The 15250-nt window shown below is 37.2% G+C and overlaps 1 protein-coding gene across 1 annotated transcript; it reads left to right on the forward strand.

The window, feature by feature from the left end:
- The first annotated feature begins 11779 nt into the window (after window positions 1-11779).
- Window positions 11780-15196, forward strand: LOC113282035. The gene is made up of 6 exons (XM_026530962.1): window positions 11780-12472; window positions 12558-12756; window positions 13282-13340; window positions 13542-13670; window positions 14311-14446; window positions 14685-15196. The coding sequence occupies exons 1-6, from the start codon at window positions 11973-11975 to the stop codon at window positions 15024-15026; spliced, it is 1365 nt and encodes a 454-aa protein (XP_026386747.1). The 5' UTR covers window positions 11780-11972; the 3' UTR covers window positions 15027-15196.
- The last annotated feature ends 54 nt before the right edge of the window (window positions 15197-15250 follow it).

Consider the following 15250-nt stretch of genomic DNA (forward strand, 5'->3'; position numbering starts at 1 on the left):
GTTTCTTACATGCTATATAATGGGCAAGTCGACTTCGGTACCAGAAGTACAATTATAACTTGTTGTAGATACCTGAATTTGGATGAAGGGTTGAAACTGAGATTTAATGTTTTGAGTATGAGTTACAGGAGATTGAGCACGAACAATATTCACATAGACCAAGAGGAATGGTCATTTGAATAGAGCTTGAGTCACTTGAGAGAGATCAAGGGCTAGTCTTACAGAGAGAACCAGATAAGAGAGATCAAAGTAATTTTGAGAGATTGCTTTGTGGCTAAGTTGTTGTTTATAATGACTGATTGCTGGCCTATTGATACCTGTGAAACACTGATCTCAAGTCGATGAGATAAGGATGGAGTTACATGAGGAACACTCCTTCCGTAGTTAAAGGAATAGTTAAGGATGAGCTAAGATTCTCGTAACCTCCTCAATCTACTGTGCTCTTCAACGATGAGAAAATACAATTGGGTATTTCCTACATGTGTTGTACACCGCCAAAATCAAACACTAAGATATCACCCCATTTGTGTAACTGAGTCATTCTTCGTGATGATGTGTTGGTATGGTAAAAATATTCTTTGAAGCCGACGTTGGTTGAGGTAGAGGAATATTATCCGATTTGTGCATCATCACTAGGCTGAGTCGTGTGGATAGCACAAGATAACATGATGATCGTGTATGAGACAAGAGAGAAGCTGACGCTGAGCCTCGACTTTATATGACCGTTAATGCATGTCCAATGGGAATGTAAGAGATGTGAGACATATATATACTTGTGGATGTGGTTAGTCTTGGTACACCCGAATCTCGTATCTTTACGAGATAGATATGAGCTGGTGATATGGTTTTTTGATGAAGTTGTAGTACTGAGGTTCAAACATTCAGACTTGTGAAGATTAAATTTAAATATTTGATAAAATTATATATACAAAAATATTAACAATGGGCGAGAGGTACTGGGACTAAGGATTTGGCCGAATTCACTACACAGGGTTCATTCATATATTCTTTGACAAATAAAACTCAATAAAATTAACATAGACTCTGATTTTGCCAAGATAGATTCTCAAAACATCGATTGCAAGTCCTAAGCATGATGTATCAAAACACCTAAGCTAAGCATACATCATCAAATTAAATAACAACCAATTAATTCAAATCATATTTCAATTTTAGATTAATGCAAAAGTCATAAAAAAGAATAAAATAAATTTACCCGTGTATGAAATTCACCCTCCTTTGTCGTCCCAGTGTTGGGTTTTAGCTCATCATGATAAAAACACGCTCAAAATATTTATTTATTGCTCAAATGGTGTTTACAATGAAGAGAAGAAGAGAAAACGGTGTAAAATTGTAATCTGCGACGCACAAAAAGCGTCACAGAATGAACGATAAAAAACAAGTGATGCTGCTGTTTAGACTGCACTGCGACCCACGGCTGTGCGTCTTAGACACTGTTGATAAACCACTGTCCTTGCGAGTCTGTTCTTCGTGTTCTTGGTGTTCTTCATCAGCAACAGCAGCAGAAACAGAGTTTCATCAACTCTTGATTTCTGTTTCTCTGGACCTTCTCTCGACCCCAAACTCTCGACACCCCCTCTAGGACTCCCAGGGAACCTATTTAAACCAAAAACACGCGTTGAATCTCCTCCATTAATCCCAAATAATCTTCTTTTACTTGGGATATTTTCTTTCCTTTTTCAAAGAAATACGGGATTTTCTTTCCTTTAATTCCTCTTACGCGCTTCTGTTGATGTGGAACACACTCCAAACAAGTTTCTACAGCATCCCAACTCCATCCAAACACGTACAAACACGCTGAATCCCGTGAACAACTCTTCCCTGCACGTATTCCCCTTTTTCCAGCTCGTGGATTGTCTATCCAATTCAAGCCAATTATGGTCGAACCAAACATCACATCTTTCCACAAAGTTTCAGCGATTGAATCGCACAAAATCACGTCCAAATGTCCGATCAAACTTCTGCCAGTTACATGCATCATTTTTCCCGCCTTTTTCTGATTTTAAATTTTGGAAGAAAGGGATCTCCCCTTTATCTATTCCTGGGGTCCCTTTAGCAATTGGGGCGAAAATAGTAATTTTTCTGGGTGTTTTTAACAACTCCTCCGGGTGCTTTTAGCGTATTTCTGGGGTGCCTTTAACACTTTATCCTGGGGTGTAAAACACCACTTTTTAAGCCCATTTCTCCGCAAGAGCTTATTTCTCTAAAATTTCCTACAAGGACATAAAATAACACAATAAATACAAAATCGAGCACTAACAATACATACAATTGAGACATATTAGACATATAAATGTGTCTATCAACACCCCCAAACTTATTATTTGCTAGTCCTCGAGCAAAACTAATATGGAAAATAAAATCCTAACTCACTAGGTGTCCCTAGTGACCGAGTTAATCTCGGGAGGGTTTACCAGAGGTGTACCCACAAAACCAATACTCCGGACCCTAGATATCTACGCAGAACCTTGGAAGGCACTAAAGAATCTCCTTGGTTGGCATACAATCATTGACTATAGGAGGAAGTACCCTGATGCGAAATTCCAATTGATGTACACGAGTTTGCACTCAAGCATACTAAAATTCATATAAAGTGACAGAGCTCTACTCAGATAGTTGCACTATGGACATCATATTCGGAGTCAAACTAATCATATGGATAGAAAAATGAGATGGAAATAGAAAAATGTAGATGGTTTTGATGTTAACCAAATGATCGATGTTTTACATATCTGTCTGAAGGCCACTGCCAGAATGAACCTATCATAATGGACTGAGATACCGGTCTGACTAATATCAACACAACTGGCATATACAAGGGAACCAGTGGTCAATAACTTAAATCTAGATCAACAAACTGACAAATACAAGGGAACCAGCAGTTGACTACACAGAACAATAACCATTTTTTTTTAACTTAACGGCATGAATAGATCTTTTTGATCCTAGCGCATGCTTCTTGTCAGCAGATTACACGATAGTTCCCACGGGTCCTGCATTCCACGCTTGCTTAGGCGACGGAAACAGGGAGAACACACGCATATTGCTATCCAAATGTTAATACTTATTCCGATTGGTCTAACTGGTCCGGTCTTTTTTTTCTTTTTCTTTTTTTTAGTAACTCAGTCACTCTAATTCACCCTAGCAGTGGTAACAACTTGAATCGTGTGCCCCACCTAATCACTTAGAGAAACATAGTTTAAAAAGAAAAAATAAAATAAAAAAAGAAATGAAAAGGACTCAATGAGATATGGTGCAACTATCATGTTATTTCTAACACATGAGCTCTGTGCTTTTATGAATAGACTCTATAGATGTTTCCATCTAATCAGATTGGTTCCTCAACTCCTACAACCAAGATGCTTCCATCGACTTAGATTAGTTAGTGCCATCCTGAATACGCATAAATCTCTAGGCTCTGGAGCGTATTTATTTATTGCAACTAAAAGATTTTCCCATACCCCCAGACTTAAATCTAACATTGTCCTCAATGTTCTAAAGATGAAACTAAAAGCATGAACAAGGAGAAACTGTTACCATTTGAAGCGAAAGAGTTAAGGAAAGATATTACCGTGTTGCATGAGCATGGGATACCTCCCAAGAAGTGCTAAGTTTAAAGTCTTCAGCCAGACTTAGGAAAGGATTAGTCAACTCGAACCATAAAGTAACAGTCGAAATAACTGTGGGTCTTCAAAACTAAATAGAGCTGACCAAAGGAAACTGCAATGAACCAAGAAAGTGAACAAGACTAGCATGCCCTTACTTAGTTTCCTGATTAAGAAATTTATATCTAATTGTGGTTCAGGTTCAGGTTCTATGAAAGGGTCTAAATAGAAAATTTTCATTGGCCGCGTTTCTTCATAGGTGGGATCTGAATCATTAGGTCCTAGAGTCTGGAAAAACTCAAATATGATCTTAGAAGCGCACAATAATAACCCAAATAACTGAGGATCCTCTAAGTCAATAATATTTGACTTACACAATTGACCACAATGAGAGTAGTGGTCATTCTTAAGCAAATGTGTCGATTCTAATTTCCTAAAGCATTTAGGTTTAGTCTCACAACTTAATATTCGACACATTTGGAATATAAACGTTCCCACAGTTGGAAGAAAACTATTTGGTGGGAAAACAAAGTCAATCTGGGGATCATATCCTGGGCAAACCACATCAACCAGAGGATGGGTTTCTAACGACTGAACTTCTTCCTGGACATCATTAGGTTCGGGAAAACGAGTATGAAGGTAATCTTGTAAAATTGTCGAGGCAGAGATATCAAGTCCTAAGTGAAGGGACTTTCTGAGAGTTAAAGGTAAGGTACTAGGAAGGTGATAATCACCCCCAAACTTAGAGTTTTCAGTGTCTCTAGATAGACTAGTTACAATCTCCCTAATTTCTAGATCATTGGAATCCTGAAAATAGTCAATTGCTCCTTCGAGGTTATACTCAAGCGACGCATCCTTACTCATATTTAATAGCTCTACGAGTTCATTTTCTTCGTCTAAGACTATTGTTTCTAAGTCGCTAGACTCTTAAACAGCATTTTCGGAATAAACCCGTTCCTCTGAAGCATTATCGGCTTCGTAATCAAAAGGAAAAACTACATCGTCTAAAACGGTGGTATCCCTAATCAAATCCTCGTCCTTTTGAATAGGTGAATAATCATAAAAGTTATTTGGATTTGAACTAGAATCATTATAAAGCTCAATTGGATTAATAGATTCCTGATCACTATGCCTACACATTTCAGATTCTTCATTACTACTATCCTCATCATAATAGTACGAAGATGATTGAACTTTATCTAAATAAGTAGTGTCTTTTATTCTAACCTCGTCCTCTAAATTAGGCAAATATTCACTATTGATATCAAGGGTAGAATTAGAAACACTATTTTGGAAATTTAGATCATTTCGAGCAGCATTAGGTAACTGTTCATTTTCTGCCTCTAGACGTGCCTGAATTTCACTGAGCATAACACTTATACGTTCACTACTCTCGTTTATTATCTCAGAATATCGTGTACACTCTTCTTTTGAACTATTCATTGCAACTAAATGTTTATACGTCCTTTCAATCCGTTGTTGGGTCTCTTCTAGAGATGAAACAGGTTCAGAAATATCATAATCAAGACTAGTTTCCAAAAACGAGTAACCAGTACTACAGTGTTCCTGATTTTCTTGCTCGTAAGACCAATTCGCGTGTGGATAGTAATTGGGATCACCATGGTATGAACCATAACCTTGAAAGGGTTGGCGTTCCCAACTACTATTACCACCATGGTCATAAAAAGGATGATGTCCATATTCAAATTCAGGTCGATACTCATTGTATTGGCTTCTATCATACCAGTTCGACATTCTTAATTGCAAGGGAATTCTACACAATCACAAACAAGGCTGACTCGACCAAATCAAACCTATAGAATCTAGCAAACAAAAAGCATGATGGCTCCACTTAGATTGTTTTCTAGACCAGCTTCTATTCCTTCGAAAAGGAATTCTTTACAATTTGAGCACACCCTTCTGGAATCAATCCGAGCTAATGCAAGTTGAATCGAGGCGAGGGAAGCTCAGTGGAGATTTGATATCCAAAGCCTCACCGGTATTACAAGGCGGCGCAGTCACGCATTCAACTTACAGAAACCATCAAGAACTTTGAAGTATGCTTAAAAGAGTAACCAATATTTTTCTAAAGATTTTCCTACCAAGCTCGTTACCCTATCGGTCTCGTTATAATCAAATTTTAAGCTTCGGTTCGCGTTAGGTTTCGTTTACCTAAGGCGGGCAAGAAGGGAGCGGTGATGAAATCCGAACCCTTATCTTGTATTGGCCATGCCTTGCCCTTTACTAGGAATTTAAAAACAGTCCAAATTCGTCCTCAATCAATGAATCACCTTAAGGAATACAGTAACTCGCTTACAGGAGATTCGCGAGTGTTTCGATGGACTTACCTCCCGTACCAGACGGGGAATGAACCGTTGAAGTCGACTCGGGCCACGACTCCTATGTCATGTACGAACCCGAGGGGCCGAGACGATATAGTAATCGTCGTCCTTCCATGCACACAGTTTATATATAATTTTTTTTATATAACCCTTCCGTAGGGTTTAAAATTAAAATAAATTGTCCAAAGTCCAGTCCAATGAAAAGAAATACAAATAATAATAATAATAATTACAAAAAAAAATATGAAAAGTCTCTTAAAAAAAGAATAAATAAAATAAATCTCTCTCTTTTTTCTTTATTTTTTTGCTTTGTCTTTTTTCCTTCTCTTTTACCTTTAAGCTTTGATTCCAAGGTCTTTAGTATCCTACTTCAAACCTGTAATACAAAGACACAACCAAAGAGACGTAAAAAGAACAAATGGAATAATAAAAAATAATAAAAACCTAAAAATTCTACCTAAGCACAAATCCGCGTCGGCGGCGCCAAAATGATATGGTTTTTTGATGAAGTTGTAGTAATGAGGTTCAAACTCTCGGACTTGTGAAGATTAAATTTAAAGATTTGATAAAATTATATATACAAAAATATTAACAATGGGCGAGAGGTACTGGGACTAAGGATTTGGCCGAATTCACTACACAGGGTTCATTCATATATTCTTTGACAAATAAAACTCAATAAAATTAACATAGACTCTGATTTTTCCAAGATAGATTCTCAAAACATCGATTGTAAGTCCTAAGCATGATGTATCAAAACACCTAAGCTAAGCATACATCATCAAATTAAATAACAACCAATTAATTCAAATCATATTTCAATTTTAGATTAATGCAAAAGTCATAAAAAAGAATAAAATAAATTTACCCGTGTATGAAATTCACCCTCCTTTGTCGTCCCAGTGTTGGGTTTTATCTCATCATGATAAAAACACGCTCAAAATATTTATTTATTGCTCAAATGGTGTTTACAATGAAGAGAAGAAGAGAAAATGGTGTAAAACTGTAATCTGCGACGCACAAAAAGCGTCACAGAATGAACGATAAAAAACAAGTGTTGCTGCTGTTTAGACTGCACTACGACCCACGGATGTGCGTCTTAGACGTTGTTGATAAACCACTGTCCTTGCGAGTCTGTTCTTCGTGTTCTTGGTGTTCTTCATCATCAGCAGCAGCAGAAACAAAGTTTCATCAACTCTTGATTTCTGCTTCTCTGGACCTTCTCTCGACCCCAAACTCTCGACACCCCCTCCAGGACTCCCAGGGAACCTATTTAAACCAAAAACACGCGTTGAATCTCCTCCATTAATCCCAAATAATCTTCTTTTACTCGGGATATTTTCTTTCCTTTTTCGAAGAAATACGGGATTTTCTTTCCTTTAATTCCTCTTCCGCGCTTGTGTTGATGTGGAACACACTCCAAACAAGTTTCTACAGCATCCCAACTCCATGCAAACACGTACAAACACGCTGAATCCCGTGAACAACTCTTCCCTGCACGTATTCCCCTTTTTCCAGCTCGTGGATTGCCTAGACAATTCAAGCCAATTATGGTCGAACCAAACACCCATACCATCTTTATTATGATATATCACATCTTTCCACAAAGTTTCAGCGATTGAATCGCACAAAATCACGTCCAAATGTCTGATCAAACTTCTGCCAGTTGCATGCATCATTTTTCCCGCCTTTTTCTGATTTCAAATTTTGGAAGAAAGGGACCTCCCCTTTATCCATTCCTGGGGTCCCTTTAGCAATTGGGGCGAAAATAGTAATTTTTCTGGGTGTTTTTACAACTCCTCCGGGTGCTTTTAGCGTATTTCTGGGGTGCCTTTAACACTTTATCCTGGGGTGTAAAACACCACTTTTTATGCCCATTTCGCCGCAAGGGCATATTTCTTTAAAATTTCCTACAAAGACATAAAATAACACAATAAATACAAAATTGAGCACTAACAATACATACAATTGAGACATATTAGACATATAAATGTGTCTATCAGCTGGTGAGAATTTTGGCCTATGGAGTCAACTAGGATATACTCATGAGGCTCAGGCCCCATGGAGTCGGTTATGAAATGATCACGAGACTAAGCTTGAGGTGTATATATGTGTCGAAAGTGTCTCTTATTTATATGGGACTATGAAGCAGACATAACCAGTGTATCTCGAGGGGATGTACTAGGAGTCGTGTCTATAGGCCCTAAGGCTTGAGAATTGAGTCTCAAGAGACCAAAAACTGAGTCTTATTTGTGTGTATCGAGGGTCCGACAGTTGTGCCTCTCTCATGAGGACGAAATTAAGGGTGCACAGGAACCGAGCCGAAAACCCCGACTGGCCTGGAACCGGTGGAATCGTACTTGTTTTTGTACCGAACCGAGGAAGGGGGCACAGGTACCGGTCCAAAAAATAGGAACCGAGGCTAGGGAGGTACAGGTACACGGTCCTATCCAAGTTCCGTACCGTCCCAGACCGAATGTACCGAGTAGTAATAGCCGTTAGATTTAGGGGTAATAAACTAATAATATCCATTAGATTTAAAGGTGGTATATATAGAACAATAAGGCTGGAGTTTCTCTTTTTTTTTCCGTCTTCTCTCTCTGAGAAGGAAGAACTCCATTAGATTTACAGGGAAGAGTTTTCTTCTCTTCTCCATTAGACTTCAAGTCCACGAACACCAGATACACTTACACCACCAGTTACACTTACACCACCTCTCGGTCCAGAAGAAGAAGGAGAAAAAAAATTCAAATTTGAGTCCATCAATGGCGCGTTTGTTAGCTTAATTTTGTAAATTAATCAAAACCCACTTCAATATTTTAGATTATTAATCATGGGTTGTTTGTGGTTTTTGATGATTTGCAGTATTAGATGAGGAAAGATCAACAACCTCTTTTTTGAAGCTGTACTGAGAATCCAAAAGGGTAAACGGTAAACCCATTATCATCTCTGTAACCTTCTCTCATTAGTTGATTCAAGCATATAGGTTATGATTGATGGAGGTAATGAAATCTTAAAGATTTTTGCATGTTGTGATTTTGCTGAATTGATTCTTTTAGGGTTCAATTTATTGGTACTGAGTCAAAACTCAATCTCTAAAATCTGTGCATGTGATTGATGCTTTTGTCTTTGTTATTGTTACATTATTGATTTGATTTGAGTTTTTATAATTTTAGTTGATTGTCATATGAATCGTTTTTGGTAGAGTGGGGTTCTTTAATATGGGTTCTCCCAAAAGCCAAAACTGAACTGGGCGACTGATGGATGAGACATGGGGTAGCAATAGTATATACAAAAGAGGTTAGCAATAGGCAAAGTTCTGTTTTATTTATGTCGAATATTTGGTTTAAATGTGCATTAGTTTGATCTGTATGTAGTTCCCTGTCATCTAATTTCCCTTGAATGTGAATTTATTTTACCAAGTTCAACAATACAGAGGTATCTGTGTTAGTCCAACCTAATCTACATTGACAATGTCAGTGATTAGTTTTGCAATTCAGGATATAACAGTTTGATGTAACAGTGTTAGACTGTTAGTTGTATGCTCTTTCTGCATTTGGGGGGAAAACTGATGTTATCTTTTTACTGGTGTTTTACATTGCAGGGTTGCTGCTGCTGGAAAGGAAGTCTTGATACAGCGAACCCTAGCTCTAGCTACTTTGGATTGATTTTGGTGAATACTGCTAAAACCTTACACATTTGTTTCTGTAATTCTTTGTTTTTCCCCTTCAAATCTTTGTTTGTGTGTAATTTTGCTTCTTCTTCTAAATAAAAATGTGATATCTTCTAGGTTATGATGATCATACTCTAGTTTCAACATGTTGGTTTGCATTTTGCTTCATTTTTTTCATTTCATGTTTTGCTGATCTATGGTTCTTTCTTGTATTGTGCTTTGACTTGATCAAGTGTATTGTTGCAGGTAATCTTGATTAGTTGCTGAAGTTTGGAGCTACTTGGTCCTATCAACAATAATGCCACCACCAGTGCTGCTATCGTGGAATAGATTTTCAAGACTTTGTATTTGCCATTGCCACCAGTGCTACTTGTTACATTTTTACCACCACTGTCCATTCAGTGCCACTGCTACTTGTTACTTTACCTCTTTTGCTACTTGTTAAGACTACTGTTTAGTTGTGTGTGTGAGTGACTGTGTCTGTCAGTCTTTGACTCTTTTGCTACTTGTTACTTTTTCAGTTTTTTCAAGACTTGGTATTTGAGATTTTTCTTTGCTAGTATTAATATTATTGCTACTTGTTGTTAGTTGTTAATTGTTATGTATTGTGCTTTGAGATATTTCTTAACATACTGTTGTTCAGTAAAACAGGTTCTTAACAGGAAAAAAATTGTCTGAAAAAATTAAGGACCGAGACTAGTACCGGAACCGTACCTGGTACCGTACTGGCCCCGAACCGGAACCGAGGTACATGGTACAGGTACCGGTCCAAAAATAGGAACCGAGGCTAAGGAGGTACAGGTACTCGGTCTCGACAAGAACCGAACCGTACCGTGTGCACCGTTAGCCGAAATCTAAATCTCGTTCGTGAGGCAGAGTTTAGGTTGGGCCTATGAGTCAAAATTTTGCGAAAAAAACTTGATCTGAATCCTAAGATTATTTTTTCCTTATTACAAAGATCACCATCTTCACTTGCGTAATGTGAATCTCCTACAACAACAACTAGCTTCTCACTTGCATAGGTTTGTTGGGTCAAAACCCTCGATGGATGTAAATTATGTTGGTAATGGTGTGGCGGATCAAATGACTAAGCATGTATGAATAAAGAAAATAGCTAGAATATGGTGGTTTGTGTATCCCTTGAAGCTCATAGACATTTTAAACTGGCATGTACCAAGTTATCGTAACCAAGTTAAATTAAATTTTGTCAAAAGATAAATAAAAAATGAAAAGTTAAGTGCTATCACTTTTTTTTCTTCAGCATGAAATTTATCAAATTACTAAAATGTTATCACACGAGAGTATGTGATACCTAAAGATTCATCAATTACAAATGGACCAGTAGGCCACAAATCTACAACAATATGGCAGTAGAGCAGAATGTGAACCGCACTCTCTGGATCGGAATTGCATTGTGGGCAAATGTTGGAACTGGTGAAGTGAATATGATTTGATACGCCTTCGTTAATTGCTTTCCACAAGAAAAACTGCGTTTTTTGTGGAGACACAATACCCATGAAAAGTTAGTTGTTGTTGGTAGGTTTCGATGTAATTAATCTGAGGTACGAGCATTCGTATCAAGATAAGAGATACTACTTGTTTTGTTTTTTGTATTGTTTATTTGATAAATCTCATAAAATTTCATTCATATTCATCATAATAAAATAGAGATTACATGGACTTCAGGAACATCAAAATCAAAAATCGGAATACAATTAAAGAATACTAACAAAAAATAATTCGTGAAGAGTCTATCAACAAAAATAACAAACAATCCGAAGATTGAAAGAATGATTTTGGAATCATAATCCAACCAATTGTGATACTACTTTGTTTTCTTACTATACAGTTTCTTGGCTTTCATTTGCAAGATAGAATAAAATTTATCATGTAAAGTGGAAATTAAGAACCTACAAGAGAACTACTTATATTATCCAATTGCTTCAAAAAAAAAAAAAAAAAAAAACTTATATTATCCAATTGAACTGGTACCATCCACCGTCACTACAATTGCTACAATAAATCAAAAACCAACAGTCTCGACAGGTGTTGTCCTCAAATGCCATTTAAAAATACAAAACCAAGTTGGCTCCCCCAGTTGGGTTGGGAAGAAGTATATCAATGAATGGTTTGGTACTACTGTAGTAATGATAAAGTAATGCAGGTGTTTTTAGTTGTCGTCACTCTAAATCAATCTCCTTTTTACTTATTCCTTTCTCAACTATTCAGACACTCTTTCTTCCCTTCTCTCTCTGAAGAAAAAAATACAAACCCAAAACCAGTCCTGATTCAAGAAAATCCAGCCCAAAAAAACACCCCGAAAAAAGAAAAATGTCCCTTATATGCGGAGTTGAATGTGTACTATGTCTAGGAGTAACAAGATGGATATGGAAAAGATGTACATATGTTGGTTCAGATGATAGTGCAACATGGCCATTATCAACCCCAGAAGATTTCGAACCAATACCAAGAATTTGTAGAGCAATTTTAGCTGTTTATGAAGATGATTTAAGAAACCCAAGATTTGGGCCTGATTGTGGTTATGGTATGAACCCAGATTGGGTCATTAAAAGAGTGACATATGAACAGAATAATGGTCGAGCACCACCTTATTTGATTTATATAGATCATACAAATCAAGAAATTGTTTTAGCTATACGGGGTTTGAATTTAGTTAGTCAAAGTGATTATAAACTATTATTAGATAATCGATTAGGTATGCAAATGTTTGATGGTGGGTATGTTCATCATGGTTTGTTAAAATCTGCTATTTGGTTATTGAATCAAGAATCTGATACTTTGAAGAGTTTATGGCTTGATAATGGATCTAGGTATAACTCAATTGGGGATCATTTTTTTCCATTTTTGGTAATTTTTTGTTTTGGGTCTTTTAATGATGTTTTTCTGTTGATTTAGGTATAAGATGATATTTGCTGGGCATTCGTTGGGGTCGGGGGTGGCGGCATTGTTAACAATTGTGGTGGTGAATCATCGGAATCAATTAGGGGGGATTCGGAGGAGTAATGTCAAGTGTTATGCTATTGCTCCAGCTAGATGTATGTCTTTGAATTTAGCTGTCAAGTATGCAGATGTTATCAACTCTGTTATATTGCAAGTAAGTCTGATGCTTAAGTTTTACTTTTTGATGAAACCGTAAGAGGAGGTTCTTAATCATGTATTACTTGTTGTGATTTGAACTGTCACTGATATATGTTGTTTTAGCTCCTTAGAACTAGGAGGAACTCAAGATAGTGGGTTGATAGAACTTAGCTAGAAAAAGGAGAATCAATGACTAGTGCAATGCCTTCGCGAGTCACTCGGTTTCCTTGGCAATTTCACAATTCAGTTTCATCACCACATTTATCTAATGATCCTTATATAGGTTTTGAGGAAATTGATTTTAGTCTTCTCACCTTCTGTTCCAGAGACGTTTCAATGTGGGTATAGGCACTATAGGGTATTAATGTTACAATGTAACCTATAATACCATACTCATGGTGCATATCACTGTGAATTTCCTTAACGTGGTTTCTCTCTCTAGTTAAATATATTCTCTGTCTATCTAGATTAGTTTGATATGCCTCTTCTTCCTTTTCACCACTAGACACTGATGGGTGATACTTGTTATCTTCTCTTTCAGGATGACTTCTTACCAAGAACACCGACACCTCTGGAAGATGTTTTCAAATCAATCTTCTGGTTCGTCATACGACAACTGTGTTTTCCCTTTCTTTTTAGATCTTGTTGTCATCCTTTTACTTTTTTGTTGTTGGTTCTATAATCATGTCTATTTTTTCTTTGTTTGTAGTCCACTTTAACAATTTAGGTTAGAAAACCACCAATTTCTTTTTCAGCATTTAAGTGAGTATTTCTTAAACCAGGTCTTAATGCTTTCGACAGCTTGCCCTGCCTATTATTTTTGGTTTGCATGAGAGACACCTTCATACCCGAAGGTAGAAAGCTTAGAGATCCAAGAAGGCTTTATGCTCCTGGAAGAATGTATCATATTGTAGAAAGAAAGTTTTGCAGGTACCCTCTTAGTCGTGTTTTGAATTTTCTTTTGTTTCAGCTTCTTGGCAATGATTACGGAAGTTTCATTTGTTTTGGTCTTGTGGTCATTTTTGACATTCTTGATGATTTGTCAAAGCAAAGACATGAACACATAGAATATCTGCTAAGGATAAATCCCATTTAGAATCTTAGCTGGGTAACAATGGTACTGGTACGACTATTGGTACGGCCTCTTCAACACGACCGAAGGAAAAAAAAAAGGAAAACGGGCCACGCCATGCATGAGTTATATTTTGATCAAATAACATGTTACCATCTATATTCTTAGAGTGTGTCATATCTTTCATTCTTCGTATTATTTCGTGCTTTAAAGAACTAGGATGCAAAGATGTTAAAATTTCAGTCTACCAAAGCTATTGCTGCTTCCACATCCAGTACGAGTACTAGGGGAAACACGTGTCCATACGAGGAAATTGAAATTTCAGAAAAACCAATCAGTCGCTGTTACATAATCTTTGTGCAACTTCATTCCCAGCAGTCTTGAGAACTATTTATCGGAAAAATGAATGAAGGGTAATTACACTAGTTTAATTCCGCAGAAACTATTTCTGGTTGTTGTGAAGAATCTGAGTTGCTTGTCACTGCTGAATAAACACAGATGTGGGAGATATCCTCCTGAGGTCAGAACTGCCATTCCGGTTGAAGAAAGATTTGAACATATTGTGCTGTCAAGCAATGCAACATCAGATCATGCAATCATTTGGATTGAAAGAGAAGCGCGTAAAGCTTTGGAAGTGAGTAGGAAGTGTTTTTCATCTTTCTCCTGTTTTTAGCTATAATGCAGTCTTTCTTTGAGATATAATTAGTGATTGGTGGGAACTTATTTTGTTGGACTTGGCTGTCTTTTGTCCTATTGTTAACTGGAATAATTTGTTGAAGTTTCTCACAACAGAAGTGCCACATTTGGTACTGGTAATTACAGAGTATTTCCTTCTTTTGGAACTGGAGGCTAATGTTACATACTTTCTGCAGCGGATGAAAGAAAGCAGTGAGGAAGTGGTAACAACTGCCCCTATGGTCCAGAAGCTTGAAAGGTTACAGACGCTTCAGAAAGAACACAAGGATGCATTGGAGAGAGCTGTTAGCTTGAATGTGCCTCATGCCACAACAGAGGAAGAGCAACCACCTCCACTCACCATAACAGGTGAGGAAGAAGCATCAAGTGCTTCAGCATATCAGGACACACAAACAGAAGACAAGAAATCGAAGTCCGAAAGGAAAAGAACCAATTGGAGTGACATAGTTGAGAAACTGTTCAGCAAAAGCGATTCAGGAGAACTAGCTCTGAAGGAAGATATCAAGATAGAACAGTAAATTCTGTGTTTCATAAACCACCATTGTCCCTAATCGCTATTTTTGAATATTATCATATTGTAAGTTGAAGCTGCCAACTAGTATTCCAGATCTTTTACCTCTAGGGCTGGGTAAGAGAATCAGTTTTGGATTGCAATATTAAAGGGTTTATAGTTTTTTGTATTCTTAATTTTCCCCGAAGTTGGTAACCACCAAAAGTGCATAAATCATTGTGAGAGCATGCA

Source organism: Papaver somniferum, chromosome 5 (assembly GCF_003573695.1).
Source record: "Papaver somniferum cultivar HN1 chromosome 5, ASM357369v1, whole genome shotgun sequence".
NCBI classification, from domain to species: Eukaryota; Viridiplantae; Streptophyta; class Magnoliopsida; order Ranunculales; family Papaveraceae; genus Papaver; species Papaver somniferum.